This window comes from Ctenopharyngodon idella, chromosome 7 (assembly GCF_019924925.1).
Source record: "Ctenopharyngodon idella isolate HZGC_01 chromosome 7, HZGC01, whole genome shotgun sequence".
In the NCBI taxonomy this organism is placed as follows: domain Eukaryota; kingdom Metazoa; phylum Chordata; class Actinopteri; order Cypriniformes; family Xenocyprididae; genus Ctenopharyngodon; species Ctenopharyngodon idella.
The window spans coordinates 13,735,380-13,756,212 of NC_067226.1; the positions used below are offsets into that span (position 1 = coordinate 13,735,380).

General features: G+C 37.0%; 1 protein-coding gene across 1 annotated transcript; it reads right to left on the minus strand.

The window, feature by feature from the left end:
• Positions 1–6,578: 6,578 nt before the first annotated feature.
• htr5ab (5-hydroxytryptamine (serotonin) receptor 5A, genome duplicate b) lies at positions 6,579–18,194 on the minus strand. The gene is made up of 3 exons (XM_051901600.1): positions 17,576–18,194; positions 12,040–13,156; positions 6,579–7,801 (listed from the first exon to the last, which is right to left on the minus strand). Exons 2-3 carry the CDS (start codon positions 12,745–12,747, stop codon positions 7,469–7,471), a joined length of 1,041 nt encoding a protein of 346 aa, XP_051757560.1. The 5' UTR covers positions 12,748–13,156; positions 17,576–18,194; the 3' UTR covers positions 6,579–7,468.
• Between the last annotated feature and the right edge of the window lie 2,639 nt (positions 18,195–20,833).

Genomic DNA, 20,833 nt, shown 5'->3' on the forward strand with positions numbered 1-20,833 from the left:
ATCAAAAATTAGCTCACTGGTCACTACTACTGCCAATAAAATGAAACCTGTTGGATTTTCTTGGAAGCCATTAACTCAGCAGGAAGTTGAGTCACTGGGGCTGAGGCACAAAGTTTTATTCAAGCAGCTTACTTTAACTGATTCAAAATTCCGATGTGAATTACTACTCCTTTGAGTTTTCAAAGCTTTAAAAAGCAGGTATGTTTATAATGTGTTATGAATGTGAAAATTATTATTAATTTGTTAATATTAATAACCATATCTAGAGTATTTCAAACCCCCTTGATGACCAGCCATGAAGTGAGATTGTTCAAGAACTCTATGCTGACTTTGTCTCTTTGTCTCTTTTATGACCGCCATGCTTCACCATAAAATATTGCAGTGATGCAGTGATGACTCTGACTTTAGCTTCTGACTCTTCAGTTCCAGAGCATGATATTTTGTTTTGAGCTATGCAATGCAAGCTAACTCATTTTAATGCCTCATTTTTCCTGATTCCATGGCACAGCACCAGTTCCATGACCCTATTTACACCTGTATTTTGTGCCCGGACAGGGTAATCCCTTCCATCTTTGAATATTATCACATTTGAATAACAAAAAACATGGAAGAAACTTCAAAAAGCAATATGTTTAAATAAACCCATATCAGCCTCTTAGGCTGGTCGACAAATCAGGCACTTAAAGGGTTAGTTCACCCAAAAATGAAAATTCTGTCATTAATTACTCACCCTCGTGTCTTTCCAAACCTGTAAGACCTTCATTCATCTTTGGAATACAAATGAAGATATTTTTGATGAAATCCAAGAACTCTCTGACCCCTCCAATTATGTACCACTTTCAAGGCCCAGAAAGGTAGAAAAGATATAGTTAAAATAGTCCACGTGACAGTGGTTCAAACTTAAAGTTCAAACGAGAATACTTTTTGTGCGCATAAACAAAACAAAAATAATGAGTTTATTCAACAGTTTCTTCTCTTCCCTGTCATTCTCCTACGCTGTTTACGTTGTAGACACAGTGCAGTGCTTCTGGGTTCTACGTCAGAACACCAGCTCATTATTGGCAGACACTGTTCACATGAGCAGCATGACGTATGCGTGTGATGTTGATGCAGGAGCCGGCCAATAGTCAGCATTCTGACGTAGAATCTGGAATCACTGCACTGTTTCTACAACGTAAACAGAGGATAAACCAACGTGATCTCATGAGAAAACGTGTGTATTTTTACGTAAATTGTGGTTCTACCACACGTACATTTACTTACGTTTTCATACACACAAAAACGTACAACATTGACGTATTTATAGCACTAAAACGTAAAAATACTTACGTATTAACAGCAAAAAAAACGTAAATCATGTAACGTAAAGTGTGAATGTATATTCCCATGTATTAATATTAAAATCGTGGCTTTAATGATTTAACGATGTTTTTAGTCGAATTTATTGAAAGCAGTTTACTCATCTACTTAATATGAAATAACATTTCTGTTCGTGACTTGTGCTGCTCGTTTCGGAGGATTGCATAATGTTAAACAAGACTACAATTTAAAACCTTACGAATAAAATTTCTGTAATTGTTTAACCATTTTGTAATATTTAGTTTGTTTGCTGTGAGACACAGAAGGCGTTTTCTCCTATGCAGCGACTGACAATACAACCATAAGATACACCAAAGCACAACATAAATTCACAAATCACATCCATTTTATTTGTTCACTGTACTCCAAATCTTTAGAATCCATATGTTTGTAAGGAACAGATCCAAATTCAGCCCTTTATCCATCAATCTTCATCTTCATTCTCAGCAAAAGCTACCGTCAAAGTCAAAGCTCGCGCTCGTTACGAGTCAAATTTGAAAGTAGCGCCACCCTCGAGAAGCGTTACGACATGGTTTACGGCACTGATATCGAACGCTCATTGGTTCTCACCTGCTTCGTCACAGATTGCGACATGCCGTGTTTCAGTGGACTGACATTTGAAATGAGTGCGCGCCTTCACGGAGAGAAGCCGAATTTATCATATTTTCATGGATTAATAAGTTAAATTCTGCTCTGTACCCTATAAAAACCTATTACCGCCAGAGAGGACTTTGACTGGAACTCATCGTCATTTGAACTACTTTTGGTACCACTTTTGACATTTTCTCAAAAAATAAATTATTGTGATTACGCTTGTTTGTCTGTCATTCTTTTATTTATAACAGTAGGTAGTTTAAAGAAATGGTTATGGGTAGGTTTAGGGGTAGGTGTAGGATTAGTGGCTCAAAATATCGTTTTAATGTTATATTTTTACTAAAATTGTCATTTTCCTACACATTTCTGTTCTTTATTTTTTATTCTTTTAACATTCTGTATAAAATGGGTAGGTTTAGGTTCGGGATGGGGTTTAGGGATCTTACATTTATCTACAAAACGATAAAATGGAAATTATACATATATCTTTATGACATGAAAGATACGTACAGGTGCTGGTCATATAATTAGAATATCATCAAAAAGTTGATTTATTTCACTAATTCCATTCAAAAAGTATAACTTGTATATTATATTCATTCATTACACACATTACACCAAAGGAAATGCAAAATTTACTTTCATCAGAGAACATAACTTTGGACCACTCAGCAGCAGTCCGGTCCTTTTTGTCTTTAGCCCAGGCGAGACGCTTCTGACGCTGTCTGTTGTTCAAGAGTGGCTTGACACAAGGAATGCGACAGCTGAAACACATGTCTTGCATACGTCTGTACGTAGTGGTTCTTGAAGCACTGACTCCAGCTGCAGTCCACTCTTTGTGAATCTCCCCCACATTTTTGAATGGGTTTTGTTTCACAATCCTCTCCAGGGTGCAGTTATCCCTATTGCTTATACACTTTTTTCTACCACATCTTTTCCTTCCCTTCACCTCTCTATTAATGTGCTTGGACACAGAGCTCTGTGAACAGCCAGCCTCTTTTGCAATGACCTTTTGTGTCTTGCCCTCCTTGTGCAAGGTGTCAATGGTCGTCTTTTGGACAACTGTCAAGTCAACAGTCTTCCCCATGATTGTGTAGCCTACAGAACTAGACTGAGAGACCATTTAAAGGCCTTTGCAGGTGTTTTGATTTAATTAGCTGATTAGAGTGTGGCACCAGGTGTCTTCAATATTGAACCTTTTCACAATATTCTAATTTTCTGAGATACTGAATTTGGGATTTTCCTTAGTTGTCAGTTATAATCATCAAAATTAAAAGAAATAAACATTTGAAATATATCAGCCTGTGTGTAATGAGTGAATATAATATACAAGTTTCACTTTTTGAATGGAATTAGTGAAATAAATCAACTTTTTGATGATATTCTAATTATATGACCAGCACCTGTAAATATTTTACGTTTTTTCGCTGTAAAAACGTAAGTATTTTTACGTTTTAGTGCCATAATTACGTCAATATTGTACGTTTTAGCACCTTTCTAAACGTACAAAAATGTACGTTTTGTGTCTTTGAAAGTTACGTATTAATACCTACGTATTAACAATGAGACCAGGCTGGATAAACATGGATAAAAGTAAAGTGACTTTCCTCATGAGAGCATGCTGGGTTGGATCACTCAAGTCAGATGTTGATACTTTTCGACTGTCTCCTTTTATGACACACTGTGGGACAATGACACTATTGTGTCCTCCGATGAACTTAATTTGCTGTCAAGCGTTATTTGTCTTCCCCACTCCACTATAACCTGCTGCTTTTGTGTATCTGGTCTCCTGTGAATCTCATGCTAGGTAAAGACTTAAGTTTTGCTGATGTGAATATGCAAATTGTTTTATTACTATATTGCTAATAGTAAAACTGGCAAAAGTAATACATATAACTTTACCCTTTTGTTTTGTTTTCATTATGTATTTTTGAATGTACTTGCAGTTGGACATGAGGACACAGTCAATGGCTGATTTGTTGGCTAAATGACAAGCATGTGACATTTTCTATTTTTTAGACTTTTTATATGGCTGTGTCCTTTGTAAAACATAAAAGTTGTTGAGTTGAATGATTGGTTTCACCTTGAGGAAGCAGAGGAGAGATCTGTCTTATGTACACATTTTAGTACAAAGTTAACAGTGAAAGGAGCATCAGATATCCTAACATCAAATTTACACAGTTTAGAGATTTTATCTTTTAAGCAACTGTGTTTCTAATATATTTTTCTAAATAAGTATTTAAAAGCGTCTCTAAAAAGCATTTTAAATGTAATTAAGCCTTTGTGATAATGTGAACTCCTTGTCTTTTACTCACCTCTCTTCCTTTAAACTGTAAAACAATGAAAAGTAAACATGTTTCTCTTTCTCAGCGAATGTCTCTAAAGAGCATAGTGCGGATTACTGAACAAATTTACCATGAAAGCACCTTTTCCTCCAGTGCATTCCACTGTGAATTGCATGCCTATTTACAACACATTTCTTCATTGCACCAGTGTACAGACAATAACATTATGTGATGTGCCTGCAAACCACATTACACAAGGCACAATTTTATTTCTCTTTCATCTTCCTAAACACAACACATTGGTACCAATTTAAAAGCAAACAAATGTTATGTTCCGTATACTTTCTTTCCTGTTGAAGAAAATAATATATTTAGCTGGTTGGATTAAGACCAAGACTTTAACGTTTCCATAGAAAAGTCTGTAAAAAACAATGTACTGTGTTAATATGAAGGACCTTTCTGTACTGATTTTTCATGTATTTGGAATTATGCACTGGATTGTGTTGTGTTTACGGTTTGAAGGAACTCCTGTCTACTGTCTATTTTATTTAAATCTAAATCTACTGTCTATTTTTTTTCTTACAGTGTATGCATTCCTTCTGAAGGCATCTAGCCTTGACATTGTAGTTTTAAATTACATACACAACACAATGTTAAAGTATAAACTACACTATGCACCACATGCTTATGATCTTGTTGAACTGCACAGCTTTCATCACAGTAGATATGCTGAAACAACATTCCAGCTAGCTTGTGTTAAGATGGAATTCAATACATTGTCAGGAAAGAATTTTAATCAAGGCAACTCCACAGAAGCATTGTTTTAGATATCTTCACAGTAGGTTTAATGTGATGAACCATCTAGCACTGCTACACGTTTAAATGTGGTGCATTCTGATATTTAATATTTTCTTCAGTTGGGCTTTTCACACTGCGTTCTTTTTAAATGGCTTGGCATACAGTAAAACAGGGCTGACTGCCACGGCAATGAAGCAATTACATTTGCGTGTTTAAAGTCCCCATGAAATCAAAATTGACTGCTTGTTTTTTTTTTGTTTTTTTGTTAATGCAATATTGCAGTATTTACTATAAATGGTTTGTCTGTGCACATTATTTTTTTTAATTAATGTGCCCTCGTAATCTTTACGACATCTCTTCTCTGATGACTTGTTTACTAGCGCAAGGGTGGACAACCTGTCACTCACATGAGATCGACCATTAACAAACCACAACAATCTAATCAATTCACGACGGACAAAATCAAGTTCCATCGTACATTTTTTCTCATTTGAGAAGCCATTTCATAATAGGGAAGAAAAGACTATTGCAACTTCCATTTCATGTCAACTTTAAAAATGATGGCGTTAACAATGTCTCTTAAAGCTTAACTTTTTAAAAAAGTTTAACTTATTTTAACTTGAGCTCCACATTTTAGTACGGCGTGTTAAACGCAAGACGTGAGCCCAGCAGTTACTGAAACTTTCACTTGCTGTATTACTTTTAGCATTTGAGGGAAAAACTCAAAATGTCAAACACTGACAGAAAATGAGTTAATAAAAAAAGAAGAAGAGACTGTTTTATTCTTACAGTTCTTATTGTCTGTTTAGGACAAACTGGATGTAGAAATACGTACACTGATATGAAAGAGCAAGACAAACCGTCATCTACACAGGTCGCGTGCTGTGTTTGTGTAATCAATAATACTGACACCACAAAATTTATGAAGGTACAGTATGATACTTGAACAGTGTGAATGTGTCAGAATTTTAAGAGTGTCCCCTGTCATGTTGAAATTAAACACATCAAGAGAGAGCACATTTATGATTTCACTGGCCTTTGCATTTCCTTTTTTTATGTCACAGTATATGGCCCCCGTTTTATAACCATTGGCAAGCCTGAGTACTAGTCTCACCACAGCCATTCTTTCATTCTCATAGACACACAAGCAAAGAAAGTAAAATTTTGAGCTGCCCTGAAGCTGTGTAATATTAATGGATGAACTGACAAATTGATGGACAGACATGATACATGGAAAGTATTTCAAAGAGATGAGGTGAGGTCAGTGCTCTCATACTTAATGCTTCCAATGCATGTGCAGAGAATCGCAATGTGATATCTGCTAGAGGCATAACAAAGCTGTCACAGAACATCTTGTTCAGTTTAGTATTAACAAGGTTTTTTTACAAATTAAAGCAGCCATTTCAGTGAGGACAGCTATCACAAAACTCGGGACGTGTGGACAGACTACTGGCAATACAAAATCAGATGGTTTTTAGCATCAATTACTGATAACCATCAGAGTGATAATTTTCTGTATCTTTAATAACCTTGAATGCATGATCAATCCATATATTTTATTTAATTGTAGCATAGCTCCCATCACAGAGTAATTACAGGCATGTTTACATTTCGTTCCATGTAATGTCCCTATTCCAGTTTACTTTGCTACTGGTAGCTTACAAAGAGGAAAGCTGAATCCATTCATGATAATGTACATAAGTTCAGAGATGTGCTGCTTGGAAACGAAGGCATTTATTAGGTCATTTATAACCACTATTTTGTTCAATAGTCTTTCTTTCATCTACACAAGTCTGTAACTTAATTTCACCATGTCTCTACCTGAAATCATGTCTCGCCTTTGTTCATCTTTTGCACATCGACTTTCTTTTCTTGACTTTAATGAAAGGAAATGGGATGGAAATATAAATTGCTCCTTAGCCAAGTCATTTTGGAAGGAGTGAAAGGATGTGAATTAGGCCAGATTTTCATAAAGTGTACATATGCCTACTTGTGACCAAAAATGGCTTTGATGTTTCACACCCTTCAGAACAGTGAAAACAGTTATTGTTTTCTTTTTCAAGAGTTCACAGCGATGGTGAGGGATACGGACAGTTAGTTCAGTGTCTGAATCAGTGATTCAGTTTTGCTAAAGGGAACACTTGCATTATCTCAGCACTGCTGATTTAACAGAGAGTGGACAACTTGTCTAACCATGAAGACGTCAGCAGCCAGCATATATTGACAGATATATGACCAGCAGGTGAAGATGTGATCACTAGAGACATCAGTAGGCCTGCAATTTCTTGATGTGAGTTGGCAATCCTCTCTTCCTCCTGGAACAGCGGTTAGAGTCAGTGCATTCATGGCCTTGCTTTTATATCACTTCTGTCTTCTGTGTGATTCTGAAGTGAGAAGACGGTTTTCATTTCCTTCATAGTTCTTTCCGTTCCTCATCGCTGTCTGGAAAAAAGATTTCTAAACGCGTTGTTGTAGTTCTTGTTAAAGGCTGTGTAAATGAGTGGGTTGAAGAAGGAGTTTGAGTAACCCAGCCAGAGAAAGACACTTTTCCAGACAGGTGGGATGTCGCACGAACACAGTGGAATGATGAGCTCAGCAAGGAAAAAAGGAATCCAGCAGAGCACAAATACACCAATCAGGATGCCCACCATCAGAGCCGCTCTCCTCTCTTTTTGCTCTCGCCATGTCTCACCATCCGTCTGGAACGATACAGTTGCGTGACGAACCGTGAAGGCCATCTGTGGCTGCCGTTCGGCCTCCTTTACCTGGCAGTAAACAAATAAAAAGATGAAATGTATCGGTATCAGTCAACTATTAGGTACTTCATTGGTGGGCGTAAGGGAGCAACTACACATTTTGAGAGTGAAATTGAGTCTCTGATCTGTCCTGTGCCACATGGGTTTAGATAAATATGCACAGATTCAGAGAAAAAGGAGTGTAACATTCATATAAAATCTTTCAACATTTACTCAAAACTTTGAAGCAGTGTAACTTTGAAAGGCAGTACATATTTCTTTATGTACATATTTCTGTCTAGACATCCCATTTTTCCTACACTGATCTTTAAGCAATACTTGCGTAACAGGTATCCATTCACTCAACCGGTTACAGAAGATTTTGAAAAGCATAAATTAAAATATTTAAATTCTATAACTCAGAATATCCCTGGTTTCACAGACAAGGCTTAAGCTAGTCCAAGACTAAAATGCATGTTTGAGCTGTCTTAACTGAAAGCAACTTGTCTCAATGTCTCATTTTGTCTCAAGATGCACACAGTAATGTTTTTTTCTAAGGCACATTTATAAAAGCTCTGTGAAAACGGGCTTATATCTTTTACAGTGGCGTGCAGTGGTGTTCTGAAATGAGGAGGCAAACAATGACCTCGCAGTTTATTTATTTTTTATAAATCAAATGTAAATTCATGTCCGTTACTTGTCACATTTTCCTCGTTAAATGAACATTACATTACTTTAAGAAAAAAAGAAACCAAATACAATTCTATTTTGTATTTTTACATTAACAATGTAATGAATGTTCTATTTATTAAAACTAAGTCATTCTCATCAAGTTAGTGTTTTAAGCATTTTTACATTTATTCCAAAATAATAACTAAAAGCAGTAACAATTTAACCCTCTATGGTACGCAATATGATATTAATGAGGAAAAAACTATTTGTGGTGTTTTTTCCTGCTTAAAATTAGACATTATAACAATATCAATAAACATTTTCATTCATTTTTAACTTATTTATTTTTTAAAAGTTCATTTAAAAGTCTAATTTTATTAAAAACAAACTAAAATAGACTGATGCCTGGAGGCAACAACGTACCATAGAGGGTTAAACAATATATTTTATTTGTGTATTGATTTTCAGCTGTTCTTTTTAATAGTCAACTTATTTCAGATCATCAGTCTTGCTCGGTAAACACTCTGTCACAGACACGAAGATGTATCTTTAATTTCACCAAGCTGATTGCTCACTAAAACCCCCGCAGTCATCGTGTTTTCAGGTCTTTTGACATTTGAATTTGACGTGACAAAGCGGTGATATCTTAGTGGGTGAGCCGTTTACTTTTTAATTAGTCTTCCCATTGACGCCATCATTTTGTTCATTCAGACTGACACGCGGAATGCGCATGTAAACAAGAGGCGGGATTTATCGCACAAACCAATCATAACCGATCATATCCAATCATAGCGCGATGGAGGCACTGCCTCCTCTCACGTGACTTTCCCCCATTCATTCTCTATTACCCCCCACAAAACCCACCGCACACTATAGGGGGTCTACTGATTTTCTATGATGGGGAAGGGAGGCAGGAGAGACATGGACTCGCGCTGTAACTTTACCTGCGGGTGTCGCTGTTGGACAGTGTTCCTTTAGAAAAACGAGTCACTTTTTATTGTCACATTCTGTAATATTTGCGCTGTTTTATTTTTGTAATATGGATTTTCTCATCCTAATTTTTTGAGGAGGCACTGCCTCCCTTGCCTCCCCGGAGGAAACGCCCCTGATCTTTTACATAAAGCAATTACTGGACTAAACTATCTGAGACTATTCCACATACAGTACATGCATTAATGTTGGAAAATATGAAGTGTCTTTTTCCCAGCTTTGTGAGACTGAGGTAGCTTCTGCAACACAACGTTGTGTCACCAATCTCGCATCATTTCCCTTTGAAAGCAGAGGTGTGAATTTTCTAAATCAAGAGAATATATTTATATTTCCTGTATTTGCTCACAAAGTTCCCTATGACAGAGTTATCAACGAAGAAGTCTGCATTAAGATTTATGTGTTGCCAAGCAACACAGAGTGACAGCAGGTTAAAACCACACCACTCCACTTCCGTACTGCTCACATACTCTAATCTGGAATGCTGCAATATAAACTGTTAAACATCCCTGTACTGTTATATGAACTATTGGCACTTTGGAACTGCAGCTTATCCAATCAAATTAGAGGACCGGAAACTAACTGTTGTATAAAACATATTTTTACCCTGGTAAATTTGCTTTGACATAAAATCCTACACTACAACAGTACAGAACACTTACAGTATATAAACATTGTTTGGCTTGTGTTTTGCATCTTGAATGTTTAAAATGAATATTTAAATTTGCTTTAGTAGCTTTTTGTTTAAAAAGCTGTAGGTGAGTGAGCGGAGTACTGTGGCAGAACAAAACAATTACTGTGTATGTGTGTTTGTGCGTTTCGACAGATAAAGGAGGCAACCGGGCAATTAATTGATTCTTGGATCAGTGTACATTAGTGAGAATAATGGACTCCAAACGCATAGTGAGAAGCTGCTTCTAATTATACCCTTTTCTCTCACTCTGAGCACACGTGTGTTGGGAGGGAACTGTGTGTCAATGTGTGGCTAGGTGTCAGCTCCTGTGGGTTGAGAGTACCTTCTGAGAAAATACCTTTGCTAGGTTTGATCATCTCTGCAATGGTACCCAAACATTTCTATTCTCTCCGTCTTTTGTCCTTCTTCATTTTCGTTTCCTCTTGCACCCCACTAACTTTCATAGCAGTGGGGGTTTCGGGTTTGACAATCATATTTATTATTAATGTGTGACTCTCAAATTGTCCTGTGCATGTGAAAACTTGCAACTCAAATACTGTCTGTATGAACAAATAAAAAATAATTAACTAATGACAGACTGTCTGTGCATTAGTGGTGGGGATTTTTAGTAGCTAACACTTTTTGCAGGTTAGACTGTTCTGCTACTTGGTGGCTGTCTTTATAAATGAGAGGCTTTATTGAATCATTCAACCTATTCATTCAAAAATGGCAATTCATTTGTGAATGATACAAGTGTCTGCCTTTATGAGTGGCTCATTGAATTATTTTTTCAATCAATTAGTTCCTTCAGGAAGTGACTAGCTGCATCTGAATAAGTATACTTTCACCTCTATAGTAGGTGAAAGAAATAGTATATAAAAGGAATAACGTCCTAATTCACAGAATTTATAAAACAGTAGGCAAACCTGACTTAGTACCTCAAGTGAGATGCATGTACACTTTACTATCCAACGAGGCCACAGGAGAGGATTTGTAAATGGTAGTATATACAGTACAACACCAAAAACGAGTTTGATTTTTATAGATTATTTATAAAACGTGGTCTGATCTTCATCTAAGTCAAAATTAAAGACAAAGATAATCTGACTAAACTTATTGAAGACATTAAGTGATCATTGACAGGGCAGGCTGGGAAAAGTGAGTGAAACTCTGTTATGAATACCAAGGCTAATTAGATTCAATTAAGGAGATGAGATTTAAAGTGTGGGTTGCACACAATAAAGGCACACTTCTGGGAAAATGTTCTGTGAACAGTTAAGACAAAAGTTGAACAGATTAGACAAAAATAAATAAATAAATAAAATAATAATCATGGTTTAAAGCTGCTTTCCTGCCTCAGTGCCTAGACGCTTTAGAATTCATTGTTACATTAATGACTGCAAAGTCTATCAAGACATTTTATGGTAGAATGTTGGGACAGAAGCGAATGACTTCAAGCTTTAGAGATGTTGGGTGATGCAACAAGACAATGATCCAAATCACACAAATTATACCAACTAAAGAATGGTTGAAAAAAAAGGCATATTTTCCTGACCTTAAGCCAATTCAGAAGTTGCATGTGACATAACCTGAAAAGGGCTGTGCTATCAAGACGACCTAGAATTTCTCAACTGAAACAGATTTGTGGGAAGCTGCTAATGGAGGATCTACAAGTTATAAAATTCAATATTTCATTTACTTTCTCCACCCTGCATTGTGGATGACTGCTCAATGTATTCAATAAAATGTGAACAATTAGTTATTTGTGTTATTAGTTTAGTCAGATTGTGTTTATCTATAATTGTGAATTAAAGATCAGACCACATTTTATGAGTAATCAATGCAGAAATCCAGGTAGAGATCATCAACATTTCAAAGAGATCACAAATTTATTCTTGCCACTGTGCATACATAATCTTATATAATCTTTTTTTACCTCTATGACCTCAGCCATGGGTGTGATGGTGTTGGTCTTGCGAGAGCCAATGCGAAACTTGGCAGCCTTGTAGATCTTCCAATAGACAAAGAGCACCACGCAGAGGGGCAGGTAAAAGGCTCCAAAAGTGGAGAAGACTGTGTAGGAGGGCTCCTGGCTTACTTGACAAGTCAGGCTGTCTTCTGAGTAAGTCTCACCCCAACCAAAAAGTGGAGAAAGCGAAATAACAGAGGAGAGTAGCCATGTGAGGCAGATCATCACATTGGATATTCGTTTGCGTGTTTTTAACGTGTACTCCAGGTGGCGTGTTATGGACCAATAACGATCTAGGGCAATGGCCGTCACATTCCAGATACTGGCTGTGCAACAGAGTACGTCGCAGGAGATCCAGACCTGACACAGGGCCCGACCCAGAATCCACCGACGACCGTAAAGCTCCCTAACCAGACTTAGGGGCATAACCAGTCCTGCAACCATCACATCCGAGATGGCCATGGAGGCAACCAGATTGTGGGGAACACGATGGAAGGTGCGCACTCTCAGGATGGTCACCAAAACCAGAAGATTCCATACAAAGGTGGCCACCACTAGCATGGCCAGTAAAGTGAGCGTGAGAACACTGAACACAGAAAATGGGCGGTACAGATTACCCAATTCGGATCCTCCAGAGATATTAGCAGAGAGAACTGTAACATTGGGTTGAGTCATGGCAGCATGTGACGGGGCAAATAGATATCTGGCTCTAATTAAAAGGCAAGGTGGAAATAAATGAAGTCACTGTAAGAGCGAATGGATGCTTTTTACTTTTTTTTAGGTCAGGCATGATTTTCTTGTTGGATGTTTTCAAGTTAATTCATTTGAAAATATTTGCAAGAGTTTGTTTTCTGAGTGGGCGTCATGTGTTCTTGGCACTACAATTTGTGAGCTTATTGTTCTTTAGCTCACAGTTCTGTATGCCGGTCACTGAAAAGGTGGGTGTTTTAAAGTGCTGCCATACTGAATATAGATGACATTATGATTGCACATATTGATAATCGTGACTTTATAGCCTTCAGCAATTTAAAGGTTCACAGGACACACATCTGAAGATGAGATAAGCCATCCTCCATCCTTCATCCTATAACACAAAGAAAAAAAGGCATAAATGAATTTTATAGCTCATTGCACAAAATCGTCTTATTCAGCTACCACCTAAAATAGAAAACAGCCCTAGGCTATGGAATGGGTTTCTTTTTTTTTTCTATATATATCTCATGTGTTTGTGCCAGGACACTGTAAACACATCATAGCGGAGGATGTGCATGCTGTGAAGGGTCTGATTCTGGCCACGAACAGTGCAAACTATAAGCTTTGCCTCACTTCCTAATTCCATGAATGTCCCCTCTATAAGTGTAAATTCATGTGTTGTGATGTTCCACCGTGCTGTATTAATTTGATAAAACAAAAAGAACGAATGATACAAAACATTTGGGCTGATGATTTCCTAGGTAATTATTCCATTCCACTGTGTGGATTTTCTGCCTTTTTGCTAACATACGTTTTAATGACATATTCTTATTTTAGCTGCTCAAGTCCTCTGTAGAAACCTTTCAACACCTCTGTAGAAACCTTTCTTAGCCACTTGTTGATTTTTCAAAAATAAAAAAAATGTAACTTCATTCTCAGACAGGAAAATTATTTAAGGCTCATTCATCATTATTTTGCCTCTGCTTAATATAAAATTGGCTCATTTATTATTTATTCTTCTAGCTTCTGTAATTTGGTCCATGGAGTCCTTGAGGTTTCAGATCCTCCATTGGGTTAGATGTAATTTGTTCTAAATGCTTGTGTTTGCTTCAATTATTTGTAGTAACTGAAATTACACATGAGACTTCGATTGACTGCCTGTCTTCAAATTGACCTTTCTACAATAATGTCAGCTGCTAAAGATCCATCCCCCAGGAAGAAGCATATTTATTCCAAAAACACAGCCATCTATACTGAAAAGTAGCTGTAGAGGCTGTCAAAGGAGCAGACAATATTATAGAGCTAAAAGGCTTTGATTTTAATTAGTTCCTGGTTTATGGGTGTTGAAATTGAACCTCTGTTGGCCTTCAAAACCCAAATAGGGGTACAAAGGCCAGCATGCTTGTCAAGAGATCTCTGTGGTAAAATCATCAAAACATCAAATACCTGTCAGCAGCACAACAGTGTAGGGAATATTACAAGCTGTCATATCAGTAATGACAACAATGAGAGGCCTGAGTTTTCTGCCATGTTGATAGCTGTGTGTGTCTGCCCACTGTCTCTTTTCAGACAAAGGAATACAAGTGTGATTTTTGTGTTAGTTTAATTCATTTCAAACAAAGAATGAAAATAGAAAATAAATGGGATTTGTGACAGAAGGGCACTGAGGTGTCAACAGACATTTCGTCTTGATTAACGCACCTCTGATTGCCCATAGTGCATCTCATTACCCAGCATGCTCATCATCAGCAAGTCTGGAGTCGGTCCTGTCAGGAGGAACAGAGAGGAAACACAATGTCCACACTCGACAGGCTCATTACCACACACAAGCACAGAGGAACACTGATTACAGATTCCCGCTCATTTTCTCTCAGTGCTGCTGAGCTTTGTTTACTCCGTTGGTATGACAAAGTCATTTTAAAGAGAAAATGACATTTATGGATAAGATCTAAGATATACATCAAAACCTCTGTCTTAGTGACTGGACAAAAATAGTCAACCCATATTTTTGATAATATTCCTCCTTTTACCCATCATTTCCTCTACTTTCATCTTCCTTCTCTCTCTGCATCTCTTCACGTCATCTTTAAATCTTTCCCTGCTGTTGTTCACCTCCATCTCTTTTATTAGCCTATGCCCAGAGCCATGAAATTGGACACACATGCACCTAAACACATAATCAGTGGCAAGAAAAGCCCTCAGCATATTGTCTTGGTGGTGTTCAACTAATCATCCCTGACAGTTACCCCTCAGCAAATCAACCAGGGCACTCAGAGATAAAGGCACCTGTCATTTATTGCCATTCCCACAACAGTGTGATGAAATATGAGTTTATTTCTAGCTTTTTTTTTTTTTTTTTTTAACTATACAAGATTCTGAGGATAAAAAGCATTCTGTTGTGTTTGAGTTTGTTTACTTAGCACGCCACATGACAGAGACAGAAATAGACCGTAAGAGACTGAAGGGATAGTTTACTCAAAAATGAAACTTGTCATCATTTACTCACCATCATGTTGTTCCGAACCTGTATGACTTTATGTCTTCTGTAATACACAAAAGATGATGACAAAATGTTCATACTTGAGTGAACTATCCCTTTAAATAACAGAAAAAGATGTAAGGACGAGAAAAGAGAATGTGTACCAAATATACTTTGAAATCCTGTTTTTCACATATGCTGTGCTCTTGGGAATCTTTAATGGATTGCTCACTGCTATTATTCTAGCTCAATATTTAACAATGTCCTCAGAATTATATAAGCTCAAGCAATTAACCTGCATAAACTTACTCCTTAAATGTTTTGAACTTTTTTTTTCAACATTTAGCTTCTCGACCTGATCAGAAAGAACCGGTTCCCAGAGTGGCTCCAGATAAATGGTTAAGAGCCCACCAGGTTCATTTCCAATTAAGGTGACGCAAGAACTGAACAGTTACTGAGATCGCAATCCTGCACTGTCAATATCGTGCTCTCGAGTACAGCACATAACCACAGGCTGCTGCAGGGGGTTGTCTCTGCAATCAGTGTAGTGTATGCTACTTTGAATAAAAGTCATATTAAATAATATATCTGACTTGACCATGAATTTAGGCGTTACCACATGAATTACATGACTAATTTTTTTTACAATTAAATTTTACTTATGAATTTTTACTTCATGTTACACTGGATATTATCATAAATGAATGAATGAATGAATAAATGAATGAATGAGGCATTTACAATAAATCAAGTTCACTGAATTGCCAATGTCCTTTATTAAACCCTGACCAGCAACTGCTAATGAACATTAAATTCACATTGATAACATTAACAGAAACTCTTATTCAGACCCTGCTGAAAAGTGTGCTTAAACATGCTGGTTTGATGGTTTTAGCTGATGGTTTTAGTTTGCTGTTATTAGAGCAGTTTTGAGGACATTTTTGAGCTGGTCAGCCTGGAAGACCAGCTAAACCACAAGCGACTTAAAGTCATTAATTAATAATTATAATATCTTCCCCTCCCTGCAACAACATCTCTTCTCTGATGACGTGTTTACCGGCGCGAGGGCGGGACAATCTGTCACTCACATGAGATCATAGCAATGAACCAATCAATTCTCGACAGACAAAATAAAGTCCTGTCCTACATTTTTTTATTGTTTGATAAGCAGTTTCACTTGGATATACATCACAAAATGGAAGAAAGACTATTGCAACTTCTGTTTTATGTTGACTTTAAAATATTAAAGTTAGTATCACATGAGACCAGATGAAGAGATCAAGTAATGGAAATTTGGGAAGCTGTACAAATACAAAGTGTTGCAATAACCTACACCTAATAAAGACACGATACAATAAAACCTAGTGAAAAAAAAAAATCAACTAGTGATATTTTTTTACTATAAAATTATGCAAATGCCTCATACAATTGGTCTGCTGTCTAGATAAACCAACAGTAGACTACTTAATGACGGCAATTAGCCTATGTGAGCCACTGAACATAATTATAGCTACTGTGTTATAGGACAGTTTTTTTTTTGTGAACTATCAAGTGAACTATGATAAAAATGCACAATTAATACACACTACAGTAATAATATTAAATTCCCAAATATTGTTCTAATGAAAGAAAGCATGACATCTCACTTGTCATTATTTTATGTATTTTTGTAGCAGAGAAATTACACTTATATTGCGCACGAACGCGGAGGTTTAAGTAGATCAATGACCCAGCAGGAGTGCAAACTCTCTTATTTGAGCACTTGTCACTCAAATGAGGGTTTCGCGGGGTGAAACATCAATCGCTGTTTTCTAAGAAAATGCGCGCAATTCGCATCAGCAAAATCGCCTGAAAGCGTCTCACTTCAACAACCTACTTTAAAGCTGTCAAGTTCAACAAATTTCAGAGATTCAAGCGAGAGCGATCATTAAGCAACGTTAAATAATGTGTGGTCACTTCACGACACGGGCTCAATCAAATGTTCCTCATCCACTGGGTACAGAAACTCGCCTTCTTTCTCTGTTATCTGCCTTTTAATCATGACATTTAAATCCCAAAGGCTTCAAAGGTGCTGCATTAAAAACGCTGTGTCTACACTTCATTTCAAGGACAACCAATTTTTTTTTCTCAGTGCTCTACATTTAGGACAGGACAACAATAAAAAGGCTAACATTTTGCAGCGACCGCCTCATGTCACTTTTTTTAGAAATAGATTTGAAAAACATTACACTCCGCTTGTATCTCGATAAATGTCGCCAATGCAGCACACTTAACATAACGTTTTTTACACTTTGCACACAGCAAACGTCTACTAAAGCACTTAATACTCACCCTTAATCACAACAGCAATACGAAGATGCCGCAAAAGTGCAGGATTGATTAGCTTAATATTGTCGAAAGCTACTGTTCTGCCCACCCGAAACCGTCTTCATCTAAACACACTATACTTTAGTCAGGGCTTCTTCAATACCGCATGTGGATTGAACCAATGTGTGGCGTAGGGGTGTTGCGTCAATACAGTACGGTGAAGTATTCTAGCTATAAGAATCACATAGGCTATTAAGGACTTTATAAGCTGTAGGCAATGACCGACTCCTGAAATTCGTGAAAATATTGATAAGTTGTACACTATTGTAAATAACAGATCAAGAGCACGATGATTAGCTCAAACTTTTTTTTTTTTTTCTACCTGTCTTGCACTAAAGTTGTCAAACGTTATGTTTCAGTGACACGGAGGCAATTTAGATCACGTTAACGCTCTGTTCCACATAGCGACCTATATTAATATTTAATCAGTTCAATCTGAAACCTATTTCAGTTACAGCTGTTTTTTCCCCTCGGTCTAGCTTTTCGCTGAGCTCGCGCATTCCTTTTGGGATCAGCGCGCGCATTAAACTGGCAATTATAAAATAAAAGTGGGCACGCGGCTTAATTAAATCTTAAAAAAGTCTTCTTATGTCTAACACAAAGCTGTCATAACCTATAGATAGAGAGGAAATGATTTCCTCAATGCTTTGACCCAAGACTGTCAATAGTCCAATAACAAATCATGTTGTTAGTGCATGTTAGGTAGCCTATGTCCTTTATCACAGTAGTAATACAATAGAAATGTAACATGAAAATGTCCTTGAATTATTGGTGATAATTTGGAAGTACTGTATGTAATACATATATTGTATGCTTAAAGACTTTCATGTATCACCAAAGATCACTATTTATGTTTACATTAAAGTAGCCTGCAGAAATTCTATAGCCTCCAATGAGAGTGTGACATTCATGCACATCAGTACTAAAACCAGAATAACGAAGGGACAGTTTAAAGAAAAATAATTAACGTGTCCTAATGTATCTATTGCTTGTCTTCTGGTATAGACTTAACACACAGACATAACTTTAAAGCTAAAGGGATAAGGTGTTTAAATTTCACTTAAAAAAAAATGAAAATTAAGGTCATCATTTACTCACTCTTATATCGCTCCAAGCTTGTTAGCACTTCTTTCTTTTGCAGAAAATGAAATAAAATATTGATCAAGTAAATTATGACAGAATTTTCATTTTTTTGGGTGAACTATCCCTTTAAGATTTAGAAGGTTATACACAACCATGTGTTAGTCTCTTCTTCCAAACAATTTAGTCCAGACATTATTTGACAGTTGGCTATTTGAAGAATTACACTAGCACAACTACTCAGCTTAATACAGGAAAATACTATAAATAAGACAAAAACGTTGCTAAAATATAATGCTTCTATATTACAAGTCATGTTGGAAAATAATTTATTTCACACATGTGAATCAGCAAAGTACTTCAAATAAGCATAGAAATTAAAAACTTTCACTTAGTAAATTTAAATGGTCATAACAAGGGTAATGTTTGAGACCAGCAGAGTGACTGTCATTTTTAATGAATCTGTTGCAAAAACTCAAGAGAAAATCAAGCTATTCATGCATTTTTAATTCACATTTATTATTTATTTTTAGCTCATGCTCTTAACTCGAGTGATTACAATATCATCTCTATCTGAGACCCTATGCAGGTTCTGTACTGTGTGATGTAAAAACACTATTATTGAACAGATGATGAACTGGTGTCTGTAGAATGATCAACCTAAACATTGACTTTTGAAAGTACACTGTATCAGAGGCATGTGAAAATATTTAACGCTCAGTCAACATTATGGATATTTCATATGCAGCCCCTCTTTTGAAAATTTTGCTTAATTTAAGATGACAACACATATTTACTTTTACAGTGCATTTATGAGTTGACTGATACAAATTGACCATGTGTAGGATTGTAAATGTGTAAACAAATGAGAAAAGTGATTTCAGAGATGATGAGGAGGTGCAGTCATCCTCAATAAATAATTAAAACAGCATAATTGTCACGGAATCGCCAGGCTCCACCCTCACTTCATCTCGCCGTTCACCTTCAACCGAGTTCTAATCGCCACTACCTGGACTTTCATCAATCACCTCATTCACCATGCTGTAAAAAAGCCCGCACCACCATTGTCTGGTCTCCAACTAGGACTGCCTAAATGCCAATGTGCTACTTACCTGTGAGTACTTACCTCTGTGTTGATCTTCATTCTACTCCCAAGATCTCCAACTTCTGGCTCCATTATCCACCCGTTCCTTCTGAGAAGACCTGTAAGATAAGAAAACAAAATTACCATCCCAGTTATAAGTGATCTAAAGGTGTGTGTGTGCAATAACCATTTCACTGCATCCGTTTCAATAAACTTTCACTGCATCCGTTTCAATAAACTTTCACTGCATCCGTTTCCCTCTTTCTTGTGAGTCTGTAAAAGTAATTAGCACTGTCCCATTTTCACAAGCTTGTTTACTAAGTCGTGGTGATGCTGAAAGTGGATAGATTGTTGGAGGAAAACATGGGAAAAAAGGAGCCAGATTTTTTTTTTTTTTTAAACAAAAGAGAGGATAAGACCATGAAGGCTAGATAATTGAAGGTGAGGGGGAGTATATGAACATTAAATGTGGAAAAAAGGATTAAGGGAAAATAACATTAGAGCCATGAGAGAGGTGCAGAATAAATTATAATTTAGCAGATGGCAAATCTGTAGACTAACCCAGCAGAACCGCTCTCTCAGCAGGTGCCTTAACATGCAGGAAATCACCTGAAGCACCCTCTCCCTATCTCTCTTTCTCTCTACAGTCCCCTCTGTCGCTCTCTCTTTGCCTCTGCGCTGTGTGGGATGCAGACAGTAGGAGCATGTGTGTGTGTTTTTTAAGTAAGCGATAGAGAGAGACATGGGGAGCAGAAGATATAAGACTTACTGGCAGGAAATAGCTTTAGGTAGTCAAAGATGTGAAATAGTGGCTGCTGAGCCATTTGCTTCCCTTTCCCTGAGGAGAAATTAAATTCACTGAAGTCGTTGGTACTTCAAGTGTGTTTATTTTTCTAAAAAGCTTGCGGTCACTGAGACAGTCATTGTGAGGAACTGGTCACTGAGGTAACCTTTGTGTTTAGATCCTGTCAGCCAGAAATGCACCCTACAGTTTATTTCCAGAATTGAATTGACAGACTTCCGTTCCAATCACATAATTTTCCAGGCTACACACCTGG